Here is a 23,278-nt window from a genome sequence, read left to right as displayed (position 1 = left end):
AGGCTTCTTAGGCCTTTCCTGGGGCTGCAGGTCGTAGGGGATGAGACTAGCAGAGGCTGCACAGTGTCAGCACCGCAGTGAAGGAGGGCCGGCTTCTTCCTTCTCAGCTGTCACTTCCGGTGCAGGGCTGGAGAGCTTGGGCTCTGTGGGCAGGCGATCCTGGGGCCGTGTGCATGCCTAGCAGCTCACGAGCTGCGTGATCCCGGCCAAGTCCCTTCACCTCTCTCAGGCTCAGCTTTTATAAGTGAGAATCCCACACGGCTCACTCACGTGTTTCGCAGCCCATGTTTCATAGGACTGTCAAACACAGTCAATAAATAGTAGTTGTTAACATCCTCATCCTCACCATCCTCCTCACCCTCCTCACCATCCTCCTCACCCTCCTCACCATCCTCACCATCCTCCCCATCATCCTCACCATCCTCCTCTCCATCCTCACCATCCTCCTCACCCTCCTCACCATCCTCACTATCCTCCCCATCATCCTCACCATCATCACCGTCATCCTCACAATTCTCACCATCATCCTTACCATCCTTGCCATCATCCTTACCATCTTCACCATCATCACCATCATCCTCACTATCCTTCTCGCCATCCTCCTCACCATTGTCCTCATCTTGCCATTCTTACCATCATCCTCACTATCCTCACCATCATCCTCACCATCCTCCTCACTATCATCCTCACCATCCTGCTCACCATCCTCCTCCCCATCCTCACCATCATCTTCACCATCATCCTTGCCATCCTCCTCACCATCATCTTCACCATCATCCTTGCCATCCTCCTCACCATCCTCACCATCGTCCTCACCATCCTCCTCAGCATCATCCTCACCATCCTCGTTGTCATCCCATCATCCTCACCATCCTCACCATCCTGCTCACCATTATCCTCACCATTATCCTCACCATCCTATCATCTGTACCACCCTACTCACCGTCCTCACCATTATCCTCACCACCCTCACTATCATCCTCACCATTGTCCTCACCATCATCCTTGCCATTTTCACCATATTCCTCTCTGTCTTCCCCATGCTCCTCCCCATTCTCCTCCCCATCCTCCTCCCCATCCTCCTTGCCATCCTCCTCTCCATCCTCACCATCCTCCCCATCATCCTCAACCATCTTTCCCGTCATCCTTCCTATCATCTTCCCCAGCATCCTCACCTTTCTCCTCACCATCATCCTCCCCATCCTCCTCACCATCCTCCCCATCTTCCTCACCATCCTTACCATCCTCACCATCATCAGCATCATCCTCTTCTTGCTGTGGTTACACCAGAATTCTGTCACTGTTTACAGGAGCCTTTTCCTGTATGAGTTTGTGACTCAGCTCTTGCTCTATGCTGTCTTCTAATCCTTCATTTTGGGTGATGTTGTTAACTGTCCCCAGTCAAGCAGACATTCGAGTGAGCCGGTGTGTCTCGGGGCCTGTCTTTACTTAGGCAGCCTCTGTGGACCACACTCAGGTCCCCTGTGGGGAACCCCCTCTCCCTTTCCTCGTCTCGCGCAGAGCCTCTGGTGCAGTTAGTGGCGATGGTGCCTGGAGAGCACATGGGGCTCCAGCAACCTGCCGGTGTTCCAGGGTGTTGTGGCCATGGTTACTCACACTTTCCCCTCTGAAATTTTGCCAGATCCTCAAGATCTTTGTGGACAATCTCTTCGCCATCATCCTGCTGAAGCAGGCCACTGCCGTGCGCTGCCTGGACATGAGCGCCTCCCGCAACAAGTTGGCCGTGGTGGACGAGAACGACATGTGCCTGGTGTACGACATCCACACCAAGGAGCTGCTCTTCCAGGTGACCCCGCAGTGCCCAGGACAGGGTCCTCGAGCTAGAGACCCTCCCCTCGCTTCCCAGCCCCTGCAGGAGGGGCTCTGGGGGAGCAGGGAGGTGCAGAAGCACAGAGTCTGAGAGCCCTGGCCCAGCCCGCCCCTCATACACGAGCTGTAGGAGCTGGGTGAGCCCTGTGGGCGTTGGTTTCTGCACTGGGAAGATGGGCAAGTTATGCCTTTCTTATAAGATTACTGTGAGCAGTAAATGAGTAATAGTAAGTCGCAGTGGGGCCCGTGTGGGCTCTGCGTACATCTGAAGAAGCAGAAAAGTCTGCTTCTCATGGACCAGAGGCCCGCCTGTATCTGCGATTGCCCTGAGACACAGTCAGGGAACAGGCCCAGTTTTGTCACCTGAAAGGGGCAACGGCGGGGGGAGTCCTCCCTCAGCCATTTCACAGGGATGCCCTGGAGCAGGCAGATGTGGAGTGTTTGAGGGAATAGGCACTGCTTACACAACGCCTAGGCCGAAGGAAGTGTCAGCGGAGAAAAGGGCCCACAGGCTCCGCGCCCAGTGCTGGCTGGCTTTCTGCTGGACTGGGCGCTGCGCTTTGCCTCTTGAGGGCTTTGTAAGTGGTCAAGGCCGTCTGCCTGAAGCGAGTTGCACGCAGAGCTGAACCCTCCCCTGACTGCTTCCTCAGCTGCTGCGGCTTTGCCTGCATGGTGGGCAGAGTGGGGTCCCTTCGTCGGGGCGCTCTGTCCTCGGCAGCGGCATTAACACGGCAGTGGGGTGCTGCCTCGGGTTGGGAAGGGGATGCCTGGCTACCGCTGGGCTGAGGTGATGCCGTCGTAGCTACTTGCCCCCATCACCGGAGCCAGAGTGGTTTTGAGGAAAGAAAGCACAAGGTTTATCTTCAGACACACCTGCCTCCACCCCAACTTTCATCACTTACTGTGCGCTCTCGAGCAAGTCAGTGACCATCTCTGAGCCTCGATTGCTCTTTGCCTCTAAAATGAAACTGGTACTTGCCCCCTCACAGAATTGCTGCGGTGCTAAACAAGGTGCCATAGAACCTAGCTCAGCGCCTGGCACAGAAGAGGGCCCTCAGCGTTACTCTCTCCTCCCCAGACTCGATACCCACGGCTGGAGGTGTTCCTAGGTTAGCAGGGCCCCAGTTGTGAATCTGCAGCTGAGCCTCAACAGGAGTGGAAGGGCCTCTGTCCTTCCCAGCCTGCTGAGGGCTCTGCAGGAGGCCAGGGGAGGTAATTCTCCAAGTTGCCAGGAGACAGTGATGTTCTCAGCTATCTGTTTTTCCTCTCCTGCCCCGGCCCCCTGCAAAGGAAAACGCTTACATTGTTTTTTACTCATTATGAAAGCAATCCATGTTCACTATAAACATTATGATGTTTGTATATTATAAACTCAGTCATTATAACAGGTTCTAGCAGAAAGGTATGAACATCTACTGGTCCCTGGGGCTCCAGAGCTGAGCAGAAAACTTTGAGGGGAAGTGAAGGGCGGGGGTGCCTCCTGGGGTGACTGTAGTTTAGTTGTTCAGTTGCTAAGTTATGTCCAGCTCTCTGTGATCCCACGGACTGCAGCACGCCAGGCTTCCCTGTCCTTCACCATCTCTTGGAGTTTGCTCAAACTCATGTCCATTGAGTCAGTGATGCCATCCAACCATTTCATCCTCTGTCGACCCCTTTTCCTCCTGCCCTCAATCTGTCCAGCCTCAGGGTCTTTTTTCAGTGAGTTGGCTCTTCGCATCAGATGGCCAAAGCATTGGAGCTTCAGTCTTCCTAATGAATATTTAGGGTTGATTTCACTTAGTATTGACTGGTTGGATCTCCCTGCTTTCCAAGGGACTCTCAAGAGTCTTCTCCAACACCACAGTTCAAAAGCATCAATTCTCTGGTGCTCAGCCTTCTTTATGGTCCAACTCTCACATCCATACATGACCACTGGAGAAACCATAGCCTTGACTAGACAGACCTTTGTTGGCAGAGTAATGTCTCTGCTTTTTAATATGCTGTCTAGGTTGGTCATAGGTTTTCTTCCAAGGAGCAAGCGTCTTTTAATTTCATGGCTGCAGTCACCATCTGCAGTGATTTTGGAACCCAAGAAAATAAAGTCTCTCACTGTTTCCATTGTTTTCCCATCTATTTGCCATGAAGTGATGGGACCAGATGCCATGATCTTTGTTTTCTGAATGTTGAGTTTTAAGCCAACTTTTTCACTCTCCTCTTTCACTTTCATCAAGAGGCTCTTTAGTTCTTCTTCACTTTCTGCCATAAGGGTGGTATCATCTGTGTATCTGAGGTTATTGATATTTCTCCTGGCAATCCTTGATTCCAGCTTGTGCTTCATCCAGCCTGGCATTTCACATGATGTACTCTGCATATAAGTTAAATAAGCAGGGTGACAATATACAGCTTTGATGTACTCCTTTCCCAGTTTGGAACCAGTCTGTTGTTCCATGTCCAGTTCTAACTGTTGCTTCTTGACCTGCATACAGGTTTCTCAGGAGGACAGGTAAGGTGGTCTGGTATTCCTGTCTCTTTAAGAATTTTCTACAGTTTGTTGTGATCCACAGGCTTTAGCATAGTTCAATGAAGCAGAAGTAGATGTTTTTCCGCAATTCTCCTGCCTTTTCTGTGGTCCAGCAGATGTTGGCAATTTGACCTTTGGTTCCTCTGCGTTTTCCAAGTCCAGCTCGTACATTTTAAAGTTCTTTGTTCATGTACTGTTGAAACTTAGCTTGAAGGATTTTACATGTGTGGATTGTCAGCACAGAGACAATATATTATTTTCTACTTTTAAAATAACTCACTGTTCTCTTTCTTATTATAAAAAACAATAGACATTCATGACCAAAAGGAAATTTGAGGCAAACAAAAAAATGTAGAAAATAAAAAATTACCCACAATCTCAGCTACCCCCAAACAATCAGTGGTAATTGTTTGGGATCTATCCCTTTAAATCTTGTTCCATGACTAGCTTTGTTTATTCATTCTTTAATAGAACTAGATCCCACTTTGCTGATTTTCTCACTTCCTATGTAATGATTAATCTTTGGGGATAATAATTTTTTCAGAAGTGATGCTTACCTGAAGAATTCCAGCACACGCAGTGCAGAGAGGAGCTTGCCTCTCCTCTGTGCCGTCCATTTTGTGTCTGATCCCTTCTCTCCCAACCTTCCGTCGAACCCATGTTAGCAGCTTAGTGTGCTTTAGGCTTTAGGGAGCCAGTCCCTGGCGGAGTGTAGGACTGGAGCCGTCCCCTCACTGTCCCTTGCCCGCAGGAGCCGAACGCCAACAGCGTGGCCTGGAACACCCAGTGTGAGGACATGCTCTGCTTCTCAGGCGGCGGCTACCTCAACATCAAGGCCAGCACCTTCCCGGTGCACCAGCAGAAGCTGCAGGGCTTCGTGGTCGGCTACAACGGCTCCAAGATCTTCTGCCTCCACGTCTTCTCCATGTCGGCCGTGGAGGTGCCACAGGTAAGCTGGCAGTCTGTCGGCCCCCAGCCAGGGCAGGGCCTAGGAGCCCGGGGCTGCCAGGGAGGGAGTGGAGAGGAGACAGGGTGGAGAGACGGGCGTGGCAGCCGCAGCTGCAGTCTGGCGGGAGGCGCTCTGGACCTGGACCTGAGCCCCATCTCCACCCTTCGCAGCCTGCGTGTCTGTGGGCAGGCAGCTCAGCCTCTCTGAGCCTCCTTGCCTTTCTGACCCCCTCCCCGGGAGGGACAGGGGAGGTAGGACGGTCATCTGGTGGCAGACCGCGCTTCACTGAAAGCCATGCATGCGACTTGTGAGGCCTTAGTTCCCCAGCCAGGGAGCCACCCCGGGCCCCGGCAGTGAAAGCGCTGACTCCTAATCGCTGCTGTGCTCTGCTTAGTCACTCAGTTGTGTCCGACGATGATACACTTGTTACTTACTGTTACTTACTGTGACCCCGTGGACTGTAGCTCGCCAAGCTCCTCTGTCCATGGGATTCCCCAGGCAAGAATACTGGAGTGGGTAGCCTATCCCTTCTCCAAGGGATCTTCCCAACCCAGGAATTAAACCAGGATCTCCTGCATTGCAGGTGGATCCTTTACCAGCTGAGCCACCAGGGAAACCCTCTAATCACTGGACTTCCAGGGAACTCCCGGGAATCACTCTTTTATTTACTTATTCATTTTTGGCTGTTCTGGGCCTTCATGGCTGTGTGAGCACTTCTCTAGTTGCGGTGAGCGAGGGCTGCTCTCTAACTGAGGCACGGGGGCTTCTCTTGTTGCAGAACATGGGCTCCAGGGCATTTGGGCTTCAGTGGTTGCGGCTTCCAGGCTCTAGAGCACAAGCTCAATAGTTGTGGTTCACAGGCTTAGTTGCTCCTCAGCATGTGGGATCTTCCTGAACCAGGGATTGAACCCATGTCTCCTGCATTGGCAGGCAGATTCTTTACTACTGAGCCACCAGGGACGCCTCCTCCTGAGAGTCATCTTAAATATTGTAGAATATATGCCCCTGGACCATTTATATATGTATATATAATAGATGCATGATACACACTTCTGAGTATATGATTTTATGCAAACATTTTGAAGCAAAAGTGGAACCATACTGTAAATACTATTGTGATTTTTGTCTCTTAAGTATTGCTCCTGTAGATGAAACCTCAGCTTTGCCATATTTTCACTGAATGCGGATTTTAAATGAGAGAGAGAGACTTTTAATCACCTCCCCTCACCTCCGTCTTCTAGTTAACCTAATTTTACATGTTTGCGAACCCATCACTTTGTAGGCGTTATTGGCCATCACCTAAGTAGTTGGGCTTTTCCACCCAGCAATCTACTGGAAATATGGCTCCACATCAGTAAACATGCTTCTCTAGCATTTAGAATACTGAGGTGATTGTAGGGTCACATGTACTCGGCGGAAGTCAGACGGACATCTTTTGTAACCGCTTGCTGAGGCGACCTCACTGGTAGCGATTTGCAGAACCACTGTACAAAATCTATCACCTGGGTAGCCGTGCGGCACCGGCACTCCCAGCTCCCGAGGCCCAGTGCTGGGCTGCCCTTCGCTACAACCATGCTGGCTTCCTGCCGCCCCATTGGTTTCTGTTTCTAATGTAACTACTTAATTTTTTCTGTCTGTGCGGGTCCTCGTCGCCGCGCAGGCTTTTCTCGAGCTGTGGAGAGCAGGGGCCGCTCTCTAGTTGGCAGTCTGTGGGCTTCTCATTCTGGGGGCTCCTCGTGTCGCGGGGCATGGGCCCTAGGGTGCGCGGGCCCAGCCGCCGTGGCTCCTGGGCTCTAGAGCACAGACAGGCTCAGTCGCCATGGCGCGTGGCCTTAGTTGCTCTGTGGCACATGGGGTCTTCCCAGGTCGGGGATCGAACCCTGTGTCTCCTGCCTTGGCAGGTGGATTCTTCACCACCGATCCAGCAGGGAAGCCCCACCCCCCGTTTCTGATGATTGTTTTCTGTTCTGTCGCACAGTGTCCAGGATGCACTCAGCCAGTTGGACAGTCATGCCGTTCAGAGCTTCTTTGCTCCTGTAGGTGGCGGGCATCTTCCCAGCCAGGTCTTTGCACCAGTCGCACTAGAGCTCACTGGTATACATTCCTCGGAGTGAAAATTGCCGGGTCCAAGGTCACACCCACGTGGAGGATTTGTAGACGTGTGTCCAGACCGCCCTTGGGCGCTGGGCTCTGTCCGTCTGCACCCCCCCAGACGTCTCATCTTCACTCACGCTCCCTGCTCTGGCTTTGTTTTTTGCCGTGCCAGGAGGCGTGTGACATCCTCGTCCCCCCGGCCCGGGGTCAGACTCACAGCCCCTGCACTGGATGTGCGGAGTCTCAGCCCCTGGACCACTAGGGCGGTCCTGTGCTTCTTGTACAGGGCGGGGCTGGGGTCTGCTCCTCCCTCCAGCCTGACGATGAGACCCTTGTTACTCACCGCTTCGGGAATGAACAGAGCCTGACACACGGCAGTTACTCAGTACATGGTGGTGGATTTCAGATCTGAGGAAGAGGAGAGCGCAAACAAGAAAGCCAAAGAAAGGAGGGGAGAGATGGGTGGGATCGGGGCAGGAGGAGGGGCAAGAACCGCCCCCCACCCCGCAGGACCGTTTCCCCGCAGCCCTCGTCTGCCCCCCAGCCTGCGCCCTGGCCCCACAGCCTCTAGAAACTCAGCCTTCCTCCATCGGGCAGACAGGCCGCGCTGAGTGCGAGTTTTCCTCCAGCGCTGCCGCCCTGACCTCGAAGATAAAGGACAGTTCACTGCTCCCTGATTGTGGCCAGCCCAGAGGAGCTGGAGGGGCAGCCCTGGGCGCCTCTGCCAAGCCCTGCAGATTCAGGAGCCAGGGCCCCCGGGGCTGCACCAGGGCCGTCCTGCTGACGCAGCAGCTCAGAGCTGCCAGGGGTCAGGAGAGGCAGCCCCAAGACAAAGGCGATTTATCTGTCACCCCTGCCTCCAGCCGGCCTGTGGTTTTGGCCTAGAGGCGAGGGAGAAAGCAGCAGGCCCGCTCTAGGGATTTCTGGTTTCCTTTCGAAATTGACATCATCTTGTGCAAGAACGGGTTCGTCAGGGCTGCCAAGTAGAGCGGCGAGCCCCGGGTTGGGCCGGCTCCTTGGGGCGGTGGTGACTTCATGCTTGGAATGCGACAGTGAGATGGAGCAGAGCTCAGAGGGCATTTGTTCGGTTTGAATACTTTTAAAGCGCCCGTTCTCAGATGGCGCCTCCCGGGCCAGCCTGTCTCTCAGCCATGGCTTCCGTGCTCATCTGTGTCCCTGTCCCACCCTTGTGGGGCTCCACCTGGGGGGGCCCCTGACGGGAGACAACCAGCTTTGAGTTCTGACCCTGCCCCCTAACCAGCCCCGGCCTGGAGCAGCCTCTCTCCCTCTGTGGGCCTCACTCTTCTGTGCAGTGGAGCTCAATGCGTCCATCTTTCAGATTTTGTCTGGCCCAATTCCTATGAATATTATTCCCGATCTTTAAATAGCAAGCACTACAAAACAACTAAATTGGAACAAAGGTGGTCCACCAGAGGAATTTAGAAAGGAAAGCTCCTTGTTCTCGGAGAGTTTGCCGAGGCTTATGTGAGATGGTGACGCTTGATCTGAACCCAGGAAGGCTTGGAAGGACGGAGAGGAGCCGCAGGTGTGTTCTGTGCTAAGAAATGCGGCACGGGAGGGAGCAGGCTCGCTTTCTCCCGGCACCTTCCCATTCTTAATGCGCTGGTCGCCAGTGGGCTGGGCGGGGCATGGAAACAGAAGCTGATCCGTTGACCCCAAATCCCTCAGCTAGGATGTGGCCTGCCAGGCCAGGATTCTAGCTGGACCACTCCCAGTTTCACGCCTTGCTGCCAGCCTCGAAGGGAGGAGAGCTGGGTGGGGCTGCCAGGCGGAAAAGGTGAGCATTCAGAAGCAATCTTGCTGTCAGAGCAATCTTGCTGTTAGTTTCCTTCAATCTAAAGCTAAAAAAACAGGCCAGGAAATTTCTAAGATAAATGCCCCAAATGGAGAAAACAGCACTTCCAGCTCCACATTTGGGAGTGATTAGCACAGAAGTGCTGGCTGATTGATGTCCACTGCCTGGGAGGCCTGGGCAGGGGCAGCGCCTCAGCCCACTGACAGGCCTTTTGTTGTGGAAGCCACCAGGGCCCGGTTTACACTTGTTTCCATGTGCAAGAGAACACACACACGTGAAGCAGAGAGGGGCACCGAGCCTGGTCAGGTTGCCCCCAGTCCAGCACCCAGGCTTCCACGCTGCACTTCTGGGCCCTTAACAGGTCACTTGAGCCACAGTCTCTGGGCAGTAGTCAGTGGATAATAACACCTGAGCGCCAAAGAACTGATGCTTTCAAACTGTGGAGAACACTCTTGAGAGTCCCTTGGACAGCACGGACATCCAACCAGTCAATACTAAAGGAAATCAATCCTGAATGTTCATTGGAAGGACTGATGCTGAAGCTCCAATACTTTGACCACCTGATGCGAAGAGCCGACTCATTGGAAAAGACCCTGATGCTGGGAAAGATTGAAGGCAAGAGGAGAAGGGGACGACAGAGGATGAGATGGTTGGATGGCATCACTGACTCAATGGATATGAGTTTGAGCAAGCTCCAGGAGATAGTGAAGGACAGGGAAGCCTGGTGTGCTGCAGTCCATGGAGGTCACAAAGAGTCTGACACGACTGAGGTACCGAACATCAACAACACCTGCCACCCAGGGCTGTGGGACTCCAAAAGCACTTCAGAAACCTAAAAAGAGAAGTTGTTAGGAACCATTCACAGGTGTCAGGGCAAGGCAGCCCTTCCCAGGCGAGGGATGGGAGAAAGGTTCCCAGTGCCAGGGACAAGGAGAGGGCAGCCTTTTTTGGGATCCGCAGGTTTCTCGGCCGCCTTCATAGGAGGCCATCCCAGGCCTCTTCCTCTTGGTAATGTCGTTCATTCCTTCAGCAGAGTGAACAGGCATTAGACGGAGACTGAGGGCCTGCTGGGGGAGGTCGGTCAAACGCCACTGCCACCCTCGGGTTGCGCAAGCCTTGAGGGCACAGGCTGATAATTAAGATAGAACCTGAGGTCGGGACAAGGAGAAGACCCCTTTCCTTGAGGGGTCAGTGAGGCCCTTCTGGGAGAAGTGACATTTTAACAGGGCCTGTGAAGTGACTTGGGCTCCCCTGGTGGCTCAGATGGTAAAGAATCTGCCTGCAGTGCAGGAGACCCGGGTTCGATCCCTGGGTCAGGAAGATCCCCTGGAGAAGGGAATGGCAACCCACTCCAGTATTCTTGCCTGGGAAATTCCATGGACAGAGGAGCCTGGCGGGCTACAGTCATGGGGTTGCAAAGAGTTGGACACAACTGAGTGACTAACAAATTGACTTAGGTACTTGGCGAAGAATGAAGGGGGCAAAGGCAATCCAGGTGAGGGTGACATCGTGTAATGAGGCCCCCCCTTTCCCCCCCAACCCCGGAGGTGGGGGCAGCCAGTGAGGGTGGCGGGGAGGCGAGCGGAGGCTTGTGCTGTGAACACGATGGTTCAATGACTGTGAACAGAGTGGCCGGACGGAAGGCCGTCAGCAGGGCCGGGGGCAGGCTTGAGCTGGGTGCAGGGGGTCCCTGCGGCCCAGCTCTGTGGGGTCAGGCTTCTTGTGCCTCTGACTCTGCGCGTTGCCCTGAGAGCAGTCTTCTCTCTGTTGCCGAACCCTCCAGTCCGCACCAATGTACCAGTACCTGGACAGGAAGATGTTCCGAGAAGCCTACCAGATCGCCTGCTTGGGCGTGACAGACACTGACTGGCGCGAGCTGGCCATGGAAGCCCTGGAAGGACTGGAGTTTGAGACAGCAAAGAAGGTGAGCATCCGTCCACACAAGCTGGGGCCCCTTGCAGAGGCCGAAGCCTGCTGTCCTGGGCTCTGGGCTCAGAGTGGCCTGTGCCGGGGCCCCAGCTTAGCTGCCTTCTGACGGCGAGCCTCAGCCGCTCACAGCCTTGCCGAGGTTGCTCACGTGTTTGAACTGGGTGACCACAGGCCCCCTTCTCACAGACTTGTAGGGACCTATAAAGCCCGACACAGAGGGGCATCCTCTAGCGTCTGCCATCAGCCTTGTTAGCACTCATCCGTGCCCAGCGCCCTGCGTCGGCATGCGGTCAGCCGTGGTAGAACACTTACGGTATTAGGCCATTTATTACACGGCGTGGTTCTTCTTGGCACTCCCCTAGGCCCACTGGATGAAATGGTCGGGTTCTCTGATTCTGACCCAGTGTCACTCGACAGACACCTTCCTGGCCTGGTTTATGGCCTCGCTTCACGGCGGCGTTGCCTGGCTGAGCCTGTTATAACTGCAGAAATGCTTGAAGACATTTGCCCCCTTTCCACACATTAGAAAAAACCCGGCCACTTCTCTGAGACAGGTTTTCGTCTGGAGCCTGAGGCGGGGGAATGGGTGGCTTCCAGTCGTGTCCCCCCACTTCCCCCTCCCCTCTTTTTCTTCCCACAGTCCATGGACCAGGTCCTCAGCCTGTACTCCCAGCTGGTGGGCAGGGGGCTGCAGAAGAGGGTGGTGCCCACCCTGTGCTCGGCTGAGGCTGCTGCCCCTGAGAAGAGAGTGGATGGAGATCAGGCCAGGGCTGGGTGGGCGGGTTGGGGGCTGCAGTGCCCGCATGGGCTGGCTGGGGACTGGGCAGCCTGGCTGGGCACAGCTGTGCCCACTCGGGCTGGCAGGCCCCAGGGAGCCTCGTCCCCCCACTCCCTCAGCAGGACGGGGAGAACACCGCCTGACGCCTGGGTGACCTGCTGTCCTGAGGCTTCACCCCCGCGTGGGAGAAGGGGTTCTAAAACTGGCAGTGGTTGGCCAAACGCTGGCCATGATTAAAACGAGTAAGATTATCATGATGTAGTGATTATCTGTATCTTAGATCTACCAAGTGTCAGAAAAGTGGTAACAGAGGAGGGAGGGCTGTTAGGGATTCTTGAGAACTCAGAGGACAGAGGAGGCGAGTCCGTGGAGGGGTTTCCACCACTACCAACCCTCCCCCCGCCCCCCTGCAGCCCCGTGGAAATGCCAGGAGGGGTGAAGGATGACACAGGAGTCCTAGATGGTGTTTTGTTTGTTTTTAGCCTGGATTGCAGTGAGAAGTCTTCCGTAGAGGTCGTCAGTTCCTTATGCCCAGGAGCGAGGCATCAGTTTCTTCCCAGACTCAGCCAGCACTGTCTAGCGCAATTGTTCAGTTGCTCAGTTGTGTCTGACTCTTTGCAACCCCATGGACTGTAGCCTGCTAGGTTCCTCTGTCTGTGGAATTCTCCAGGCAAGAATACTGGAGTGGGTTGCCATTTCCTTCTCCAAGTGATCTTCCTGACCCAGGAGTCGAACCCCCTTGAACCCGCATTTCCTGCATTGGCAGGTGGATTCTTTACCCCTGAGCCACCTGGGAAGCCCACTTAGCACAGTACCTCAGACCGTTAGGAGCTCAGCAGATGTTTGATTGGACAAGAACTCAGCTGAGATTCCTCCCTCCCCATGTTGTATCCCCCAAACCCTCCCTGAGAATAGAGCCCACAGAATTTTAACCCTACTCTGGAACTTGACCATTTTAGCCAGATTCCGAACCGCCAGGCTGCGATTTGCTGCTTTGCAAAGACTCCCAGGTGCTGGAGGGTGCGGGGTGGGTCCCAGTGATAGGCCAGCGCCTCCACTAGGTGGCGCAGGAGAGCTGCCTGGCCTGCCGGCTGGCGGCCTCAGGAGAGCCCTGTTCCCACACCTCCCCCTGCCTGAGGTTATCCCGGGGGCTTGTGACTCTGACCGCTCCGACCAGGGCACCCCTGACTCTGCAGAATGTGTCAGGGCTGAAGGAACTGGGAGACAGGTTTCTCACGGTGGCAAGTCCTGGAATCCTAGCAGAGCAGACCTAGGCGGCCCGCAGAGAGGACCTGCTACCTTGCCCCCGTCTGGAGAAAGCTGTTGGCAGCCTGGAGGTGGGGCCAGGGCAGGTTCAGGGCCCACAGCCAGGACTGAGACCCTGAGGGCTCCTTCTTTCCTGTCTGCCGCTTGGCCGGACTTTCCTGTCACCTTGCTTCCGGAAGCCCGGATCTGGACGGTGGCTTGTGAGAGCCTGCGTGGAGATGGGTGTTTTGAGCCATCCATCCCTTTGCTCACGTGATGCCTGCCTGACCCCTTCAGGGGACCCCTCTCCAGCGGTACCATCTGTCAGCTTCCTGCCCCTCAGTGCTTTGCTGAGTCCTGCCTCCCGCCACTGCCGGTTGCCAGTCAGTAAGTCTGCGTTCTCCAGGGCGTCCAGTTTGCAAGTGTATGGCTCTTGGCTCAGGCAGGCTTCATGGTGTCTTTCACCTGCCTGCCTCCCCTTTTAGAATACGGGCCCCGGAATTGCAGAAGGGAGCACAGGCCAGGTCGTAGCGGTCTCTGGGTCTCCAGCCCTTGACAGGACGCCTGGCCCTGCAGGATGAAAAGATGAAGTCACTCTGTGGTCATCCGTGAGGCAGCTGGAGGCCGGATGACCTGCCCACTTCCCCGGCCTTTTAGAATGGAGGGTGTCATGCAGCTAAGCAAAGAGAGCGGTTGGCCGGGGTAGTGGTTCTAAGGCTCCTGGATCTGCTGCCTCCTGCAGGCATGTGTCAGCCCATTTCCCACGGGATGCTACAGAGGAGCACGCCTGGGAGGATGCTGGCAGCAAAAGCCCATGAAGAGCCTCCTGATGGGTGGGCTGTGCTCCATTCCCGCCCTTGCGGGATCTGAAGGCCGCAAGAGAGGCTTAGCAAACAGCCATTCTCCTGCAGAAGGCTGCCTAGAGTGTTCTGGTAGCCCATGGGTTGAAATCTCTGGCTTTACAGCGAGTCCACGGCAAGCTGCACCTGTCAGGTTTACGTAAGAGTTTGCTTCCAGGGACGAGGAGTTATTCATTGCCTGCCTCCCCCTTCCTTCCAGAAGCCGTGTCTGTTTCTCAGCTCTGCCCCCGTCCCCTCCCTCAGTGCCGCCCTGTGTTTGTGCCCTGCGGAAGGCACGGCTGTCTCCCGCGCTCCGTCCCAGTCACTAGGGTGGACGTGTGGTCTCTCCTCGGTCGGTCCCTGCCCCCCCCCCCCCCCATATCGCTGCCTCAGAGGCTCTGTGTGCCTGGTCCTCCCTTGTGCATAGAGAATCCCCCAAGCCAGCCCCACTGCCAACTGCACCATCCAGGTTTTGTGGACCTAATCCCAAAGCGAGTGATGCATCCTTTGTGTGGACTAATCCCGTGGAGAAAGCCCCACCTCTGAGTGGCAGAACCCTCCCAAACGCAGGGTGATTAATCAGTGCTCGCTTCTTCCCCCACCCCCCTTTTACTGGCTCACTTTCTAAAGCTCGACTTCCCGCCCCCAACCAATCACCCACTTTTGAAGCCCAGAAGGCAGCTGATTTTCATTTCTTCCCCTGTAGGCCTTCACCAGAGTACAAGACCTCCGTTATTTAGAGCTCATCAGCAGCATTGAGGTAAAGGATGAAGTGTTCTTCCTTCTCAGGGCAGCGCACACGTGCCGTCAGGGATTTGCGGGTGGGCGCCTGGAGGACATGTGGCAGGAGGCCACGGGTGTCCGGGGGAGGGCAGGGCGCCACGCGGAGGGGGCCGGCACATGGGACCCGGGAGTCCAGACTGTCCCTTGGGAGCTGGGTGAGCCAGGTGGGCGCCTCATCTGTCTGAGCTCAGGTTTCTTCCCTGGGAAATGGGACGAGACCGACCTCGCAGGTTGATTAAACAGGTTCTCGGGAGCTGGATTCCATGCTCGCGGTGCCTGTTAGCTCGTTACCACCCTCTCCAGGGCTCTACACGTGTCCGTGGAGGCGGCATTTCCCAAATGCACGTGGTCTGTGCCCACCCCCGGGACAGGCCCTGGGGAGGAGGGCTGCATCCCCGGAACACTGAGCCCTCCCCATAGCCTGCCCTCCTCATCGGCCACCCTGGGGGCGGTGGGGGCCCCAGGAGGCTGGCTCCACCTGCACCATTTGCTGGGGGATGGGAGACTGCTCTCCATCCCGGTGTCTCTTCATGCGGTCTGTCTGTGAAAAGGTGTACGTATTTCTGCTTCAGAACAGATTTATTGTGAGGCTCTGGGAATGTGAGATACATTTGAATTCACATATGGAAGCTGCGAGGAATTCAGCAAATGTCTCGTCCCTCTGGCTCAGTTCAGCGTCATAAACCCCTGTCGCGGGCCAGGCTGCATGCCGCGCCCCATGGGCAGAGAGCCCTGTGGAGGAGAGGCCTGCAGAGCTCACAGCCGACCCGGCCTGGTGATCGCTGCCGTTTGTCGAGTGCCTGCTCCCTGCCGCACGCGTGAGCCACGTGTACACAATTTTACAGCCTCACAACAGCTTCACGAGGCAGCTGCTCTGCGTATCCCTATTTGAGAAATAAAACTAAGGCTCAGAGAGGCTGTGTCTGCGTCCCCAAGGCAGAAGGCCAGGTTGGAATTCAAGCCTGTTCCGCCTTCCAGGGCCCCTGCGGTCTCTAGTCGGGGCCGTGTCTCCTTCTAAGAAGCTGCTCCCGGAGCTTGCCCCGCAGACCCCCGCCCTCCTCCAGCATGTCTTCTGTGCCATCCCTACCTGCATGGAGCAGGGAGTGTTCAGAGGCGTCTACCCATGGTGGCCAGGACTGCTTATGACTAGCAGGGGCCGCGTTTGTAGGTCAACGGTCTGGATCTAGGCATCTTAGACGAGGCCACAGTGCATAATTTTTCTGTGTGCAAAAGTAACTGGGCTCTGTGAGGACCAAGTCTGGCCGTTTATCACGTCTTCCTGAGATCACATGTGCAGTGTCTTCCAACGTGTGCTGAGCTGGGCAGAGTAAAGTTGGAAGAACTACCTCTGGGAAGAAAAGAGCAAAGGGCCTTTGAGCGAGGATCTGTTTTGTTTGCTTGGAGGCCTCAGTGGCTTGCTTCTAGGCATTCGCCATTATTCAAAGAACCCGGGTTCCTTACTGGGCACCTCTTGGGTCAGTGAGCTGCCGCTGGGCTGAGAGTAGGTGGGAGAGTCTGTCCATGCGATTCTTACTCGCTAAGCCTGCAGAATCATTTGCTCTGATCCTAGTGAGGTTCTGGGGCCTGCAACGGATTTGGCCTAAATTCCACACCCTGCAAAACCTATTTCTTTATCTCACTGCGAGATTTTAATTTATTTCCTACTGTTAGGAGTCGGCTTATTTGGCTGACTAGTGTAAACTATGTATAGTTTGGGTTTGTTTTCCTTTTGGTTTTTATAAATTCTTTTCTGTCAGTGGGGAAGCTTGTTGCCTCCAGCTGTTGTAACTTTCACCAGCTTGTCTAGAAGTTTGATTCAGCGTCTCGTATTCCTCCTCTGCGGTGCACTTGCTAGAAAACAAGCAAAGGGAAACTGCCGGGGATGGGAGATTGGGAGCCACCAAGTGTTTACAAATAGCAGGAGCTTCAGACTAATGGCTGTCCCCTACCACGGCGGGAGGAGGGCCCCACTCGCTCATCAGCCTCAGCTGCTGCGCCTCTGCGTGTGTGTGATCATGTACACATCGATTACGCGTGCAGCACGGGGCAGGCACTCGACAGGTGTGTCCTTGGGGACGGTCACTGGTCTCCGAAGGCAGGATTATGTAGAGCAAAGAGCATCTGGAGTCAGACGAAGTCCAATCCCAGCCCCGTGTTGTCCTGCTTGCCCCTCTCCCGAGGCTGGGCTTCCGGCAGCGTGACCCTGGCTGAGGGGTACCCGACGTCTAGTGGGTGCTCAGCACCCAAGCGTCGCTCACCTTCTCTGCAGTGAAAGGGATGTAAGACTCATTATCCTATGTTGCTATTCTTTTTCTCAGGAGGAAATGCTAAAATTTCTCTCCCTGTCCACCATGATCATGAGTCACAGCCCAGCCAAACCAGGCCTGGGAGTTTGGGATTTCTTGGAGCTTGGGGGTCCCCAGGAGTGGGCAGGACACCCCATCCTAACCATGCAGTCATTTCCTTGGAAGGGTATTTAAGGAAGCCGCTGTGAGGAATTTCCATTAAACAAACAACTTTGCATCTCTTTTGATCTTCCTTCATTTGGGGGGGAAAAAAAAATCTGCTTTTGTTGTCAGGCATTCCCACCAGAAACCGAGGTGAGAGACACAGTAGCCCAGGAGCCAAGCATAGGTTCCAGTAGGAAGGCCCAGGGGCTTAACTGGAAATAGCCACGGCGAACCTTTGTGAAGGGTGCTTCCTGCCACGGCTGCGGAGACCATTTCCTGTGCTTCTAATTTTTCCAGGAGCGGAAGAAGCGGGGAGAGACCAACAATGACCTGTTTCTGGCAGATGTGTTTTCCTACCAGGGGAAGTTCCACGAGGCCGCCAAACTGTACAAGAGGAGCGGGCACGAGAACCTCGCGCTCGACATGTACACAGACCTGCGCATGTTCGAGTACGCCAAGGTAACCGCCGCCGCCTCCAGGCTGTCTTCCCAGACGCGGCGTGGGACGGACCGTGGCCGCGGCCTCGGAGAGGGCGTGGGCAGGTTGGTCAGCAGGGGGACCGTCGGCAGCCACTGGGCAGATCTGGCCCACCGCCGGCCTTGTAGGCTGACGTCACAAGGGGCAGAGTGTGGCGGTCCAGAGCCGGTGGACGGTGCGTCCTAACCAGCGGCGTCCCCTTGGTAAGGGTTGGGGGTTCTGTCTCCCACGAGTTCCCTCCAGCCTCTGTCAGAAGCCGCTGAGTGTCCGTGTCCTCAGGCCTGAGCCGACTCTGCTGTTGTCACGGGGGCCCGCGTGGTTCCCTCCGGCCAAGGCCTCCTGAGTGCCGGGTACTGTTAGCGCCGGGCTTCGTGCAGGATGTCAGAGGTGCCACGATGGAGGCCCTGCCCACGTGCGAGCCCACCACCCCCGTCGCCCGTGTGGGGTGGAGGGCTGACGTCCTCTGCACGTGGAGGCCCTGGTAAGCCTCATCTCCAGGCCTGGGCCTTTCAAGGCATGCCAGGTCTTCCGGAGCAGCTCCTGAAGACTTGTGTGGGAATGAGCCCCCCGCGGCACCCAGGATACCTGCGGGTGGGCCGAGCGCAGGTGGAAGGACGGTGGGCGCCTGGGGCAGCCAGGTCTGCCTGCCACGGTTTCTTGTTCGGTCGCTCAGTCGTGTCTGACTCTTTGTGACCCCACGGACTTGCAGCATGCCAGGCTTCCCTGTCCTTCACCATCTCCCGGAGCTTGGTCAGTCTGTTGAGTCAGTGCTGCCATCCAACCATCTCATCCTCTGTCGCCCCCTTCTCCTCCTGCCTTGTAGCATCAGAGTCTTCTCCTCCTGCCTTTCCCAGCATCAGGGTCTTTCCCAGAGAGTCAGCTTTTCGCATCTGGTGGCCAAAGTGTTGGAGCTTCAGCTTCAGCATGAAGGTACCCTTGTTACCCTGTCTGCCGGTAACCTTATGGCCTCAGAATGTTCAGTGAGCCATCAGCCACAAGCAGTTAGAGGCTGTTCATGGTAATTATCTGGCAAGGTCAAGACGGAAAGCCTCTGCGCCGTCCGCCTGTGCTTCTGTTCTTGAGGACAGCTGCGCGCTCTTCTTTGGCGCCTCTGTGAGGCCCCGGGCGAACAGCGGTACCTGGGTCGCTGTGACGCAGCCCCCGACTTGCAGGTCCTCAGCACCGGGCCCCAGCCCGTCTCTTCCTTGGTGATTCCTTCATTCCATCCCTCAGGTCTGGCTGCTTCGACTGCCTCCATTTTGCCCTCTTCAACTCTTGTACCCTCCGCTCCCTCCAGACCCCAGCACGCACGCACACACGCATGCACGCGCACGCACACACACACACACACACACACACACACACAATGTAACAACACGCTCACACTGAGAACACCTAACTCAGCATGTCTCTTTCTGGGGATAATAACATTTAAAGCAAGGATAGAACCTGGAAGTAAAGGAGCGAATCCCTGAGGCTACAATGTGGGCATTGGGATCGGCTGGTCGTGGTGGTTCTTCTGGGCCAGCCGCCCCTCCCGGAATCCTTGAGAAGCCCCGGTGGGCAGCCGCGGCGTCGGAGACAGTGCCTTGCACTGCAGTCCAGGGAGCGGGCGTGAGGCCCGGCCTCCCTGTGGGTGAGCTGGGGAAGGCGCTTCACTCTGCTCAGCCTCCATCTCCTTCTCGGAGGGCGACCTCACCCAGCTCAGCTCAACAAGGTTGGAAGAAGGAGCGAGGCCAGGCGGGACCACGGCGTGGTTGCCCGCTGCCCACCCCGCCCTGCCCCTGCACGGGGGCACCCCCATCACACTTCCGGCGGGCTACATGGGCCCACGGTCTCCCACCCAGAAAGGCAGCCATTTACACAGTCCATCTGGTCTGCTTCTCCACGAAGGTAAATACGCTGGGCGTTGTTTTTGGTCTCAGTCTTTGGTAAAATTCCAAGTAGGATCCAAGTAGGTTGGTTCCATTTCAGCCCCCCTCCCCACCCATAGTCTGAATTTGAGAAAATGTGTACATACACATTATGTTGGGGGCTGGCGGGGTGGGATACAGTGCTTATTAACGTGGTATGTTTTTGTTTACTTGAAAATTGCTTCCCAAGATTCAATCTGGTTTTCAGAAAATTTTTAAATTACATTCCCACGTACAAATAAATTGTATGCTTTCCGGGTAAGTGACATGTTTATATGGTGATAAAGGGAATTATAATGCTCTTAACTCTCATGTAGCATGTCCTTATCAAAATCACTGAGCATGAGAACACTGTTTAGTCTCATTCATCACTCAGCACAGCCTCTTTCTGTCCACTCCAGGACAAAGCCTTTGCCACAGCCCCAGATAACGTGTAAATCAGCGCCATGGAACCAAAGAACCTTTGGAAAGCCATCTTGTTAGAGGAACCATTTAGACTCAACTTCAATTAGGTCAGAGCTTCTGGAGCCAGGCTGAGGGGCTGGGGCAGGCTCCATCACGAAGCCTGTGAGTTGTGTCCCTGGCTGGGCTCCTCACCGACCAGCCAAGCTCCTGGCTCGCCCTTGGCTTCTGGCCCTTCTCATCACAGATACACCACAGTCCATGAGCCCTCACTCTGAAGGACATTTCTGTTCTCTCATGATGCCTGTTTTCTCCAGCCGCTCACCTCCTTTAACCAACCAGGTCAGCAGAGCTTCCGGCTTTGCTTTGGCATGAAGGGTCAGCGCTGTAGCTACTGAGAGTAAAGGCCGTGTCCTTAAGGCCCAAACCAGGCATCTCCGGCACCTGCGGCCACCATCCCAGCCCCTTCCCCTCCCGAGCTGCAGCGAGTTGTCTGCTATTGGCGCCTCAGCATCAGGGTCGTGACGCTCCGTCCTCCCCTTAGAAGAATCGCTCGTCTTTCGCCCATCTAATGTGTTATTTTAGAGGCTACCCAATTACCCTGAAAGCAAATGGAAAAAGAAAAGAGAACGCTAATTGTTCGAGTGGGTTTTCAGCGTACATTGACTGTACTTTCCTGACAAGTGAGTGCTAATCAGGGGAAAGGCGTGCTTTCTCAGGCTTTGTGAGCTCCGCACAGCGCAGACTCCGCAGGGCACTTTATTCCCGAGACAAACCGCTGCTGAGGAGGCACGTGGGACTGTGCTCTTAAGCTCTCTCAATTTCCCTTTGTGACAAGCCCCACCTTTAAAATTGTCAGCACCAAAGCTGCCTCCACTCTGGCGGCCCCCACGCAGGTACTTTGGGTAACCACATCCTGAGAAGAGGTGCTCTTCTGAGGCTGTTTCTCGTGAATCCTCAGGCCAAACCCAGGGAAGCTGGGCCTGGCCCCTCAGAGGCCTGTTGTGGTCGAAGGAACACAGGCCCCGAGCCCCCCAGGTCCCCTGGACTCTCTCTCCTTCACGGGGTCTCTGCAAGCCCCTTCCCTCTGCCTCAGATCCCCGTGGCCTCCTGTTGTCCCCACCCCCGCAGACCCGAACCCAGGCCTGGTTTCTGAGCATTCGGTTGAGAAGTGGTTCACCAGAATCCCTTGTGCTCCTTACCAGGCAAACAGCCAGGGCAGAGCCGAGGGGAGCATGCCCCGAGTTCGGGCGGCAGAAGGTGAACAGAGTCAGGAAACAGACATCCTGCAGTGCGGCGGCGGCTGAGGGGCCCTCCGGGAACTCTGGAAGGCATCCCGTCTGCGTTCAGGGGACCCTCAGCCTCACTCTGAGGCGTTGGGGGGGGAGGGGGCTCGTCCTTACTCTCTGGGTAAAGGGTCCACTGGGTCTGAGTATCTGAAATTGTGTAAAGTCACAGGTACATCAAACTCTGCGTGAAGGAGAAACAGCACCTTGACCGCGAGCCTCCTGCACCGTGGAGTCTGCACGGTGATCCCCCGAGTCCGGAAAGCACTGTCCAGCTGAAGGACATGCGGCCGTTAGCGGGACAGGCAGGAAGCATCGAGGGCCGCCGTCCTTGACACTGCCCTGGCCCCCACCCGGAGCACCTGTGGGGCGGCCCCCGGCCGTCCCCCCGTCGGCCCCGCGGGGCCTGGCCCGCGCCGGCGTCCTGGCTGCCGGCCGCCACCCCCTCGCTGCAGCCTCCGGCAGCTCTGCCGTCATGCTGGCAGCAGGAAGTCCTAATCCGGAGTGTTTTTGTTTGTTGTGCTTCCTCAGGATTTCCTTGGATCTGAAGACCCCAAAGAAACAAAGATGCTAATCACCAAACAGGCCGACTGGGCTCGAAACATCAACGAGCCCAAAGCCGCCGTGGAGATGTACATCTCGGCGGGCGAGCACCGCAAGGCCATTGAGATCAGCGGCGACCACGGCTGGGTTGACATGTAGGTTTCCAGCCTTGGCTCTGAGAGGCATGTGGGTGGCGGCGTGTCACGTCCTCAGTGCTCGGTTATGACTGACAAGGGAAAACATAGTGTTTCTCTAAGTATCTGATCATAGGTGACAGTGACTCGATTTGGGAGAGATGAAGATACAGCAGTCGCTGCCTTTGAGCTGCTCAGCAAGGCCCGGGGGAAGGGGTGGTGGAGGGTGAGGGGGGAGCCACCAGGCTTTGGGGATGCCATTCCCTGAGCCCCGCCTGAGTGGCTCTGCAGCTGCTTGCGGGCATGTGGTTCCCCCGACACCCTCAGGGTCAGTGTCTGCATGCCCCCCTTCAGATGAGGAAACCGAGGTTCAGGCACCGAGTGATCGCGCAGGGCCAGACAGCCAGGCAGTCGTGGAGCAGTGCCCGTAGCCTGTATGATGGTTGGTGCTGAAAGGAACAGGAGCAATGCCAGGCACCTCGGGGAAGGAGACGTGCATTCTCCTGGGGGGAGCCGGGGCTGTCTTCTCCCAGGGGGCGGTCTTCGCCTGAAGGGCCTTTGACAGTTTTTCAAGTGGTGGAGGCGCAGGAAGGGGAGGATGTGCAGGGGGAGGGACAGCACAGACAGGACAGGCCGGCTGCCTTTGGATGCTGGTCCAGGAGAGGGACGGGGAGGACGCTGGTCCAGGAGAGGGACGGGGAGGACGCTGGTCCAGGAGAGGGACGGGAGGACGCTGGTCCAGGAGAGGGACGGGGAAGACGCTGGCCCAGGAGAGGGACGGGGAGGACGCTGGTCCAGGAGAGGGACGGGGAGGACGCTGGTCCAGGAGAGGGACGGGGAGGACGCTGGTCCAGGAGAGGGACGGGGAGGACGCTGGTCCAGGAGAGGGACGGGAGGACGCTGGTCCAGGAGAGGGACGGGAGGACGCTGGTCCAGGAGAGGGACGGGAGGACGCTGGTCCAGGAGAGGGACGGGGAGGACGCTGGTCCAGGAGAGGGACGGGGAGGACGCTGGTCCAGGAGAGGGACGGGAGGACGCTGGTCCAGGAGAGGGACGGGGAGGATGCTGGTCCAGGAGAGGGACGGGGAGGACGCTGGCAGCAGCAGGGGCTTCCGGGCTGGTCTCATGGCCTCGGGGGCCAAACTGAGGTGTTTAGACTTGTCAGTAGGTGGGTAGGACCCTGGGTTGGGGCCGTGCTCCCACCAAAGGTGTAGGATGGAGGGAAAAATGGAGGAAGGGAGACCAGGTAGGCGTCCAGCGCAGTGGGCCGGGGGCGGCCATGGGGCGGTGGAGGGAACGAGAAAGACATG

The 23,278-nt window shown here is 56.2% G+C and overlaps 1 protein-coding gene across 6 annotated transcripts in view; it reads left to right on the top strand.

Moving 5' to 3' along the window:
• The window catches only part of IFT122 (intraflagellar transport 122), a 66,047-nt gene that overhangs the window by 27,861 nt on the left and 14,908 nt on the right, over nucleotides 1–23,278 (top strand). For 4 of the 6 annotated variants that reach the window (XM_020872537.2, XM_020872540.2, XM_020872538.2 and 1 more), the window contains 6 exons: nucleotides 1,643–1,807; nucleotides 5,082–5,279; nucleotides 10,973–11,113; nucleotides 14,687–14,740; nucleotides 17,511–17,672; nucleotides 21,823–21,989. In XM_020872537.2, coding sequence (XP_020728196.2) covers nucleotides 1,643–1,807; nucleotides 5,082–5,279; nucleotides 10,973–11,113; nucleotides 14,687–14,740; nucleotides 17,511–17,672; nucleotides 21,823–21,989 — 887 coding nt within the window. The remainder of the gene's footprint in view (nucleotides 1–1,642; nucleotides 1,808–5,081; nucleotides 5,280–10,972; nucleotides 11,114–14,686; nucleotides 14,741–17,510; nucleotides 17,673–21,822; nucleotides 21,990–23,278) is intronic. The other 2 variants (XM_070463406.1, XM_070463405.1) reach the window with 1 other exon arrangement.

Source organism: Odocoileus virginianus, unplaced genomic scaffold, assembly GCF_023699985.2.
Source record: "Odocoileus virginianus isolate 20LAN1187 ecotype Illinois unplaced genomic scaffold, Ovbor_1.2 Unplaced_Contig_2, whole genome shotgun sequence".
Classification (NCBI taxonomy): Eukaryota; Metazoa; Chordata; class Mammalia; order Artiodactyla; family Cervidae; genus Odocoileus; species Odocoileus virginianus.
This window is presented reverse-complemented; position numbering and strand designations above follow the sequence as displayed.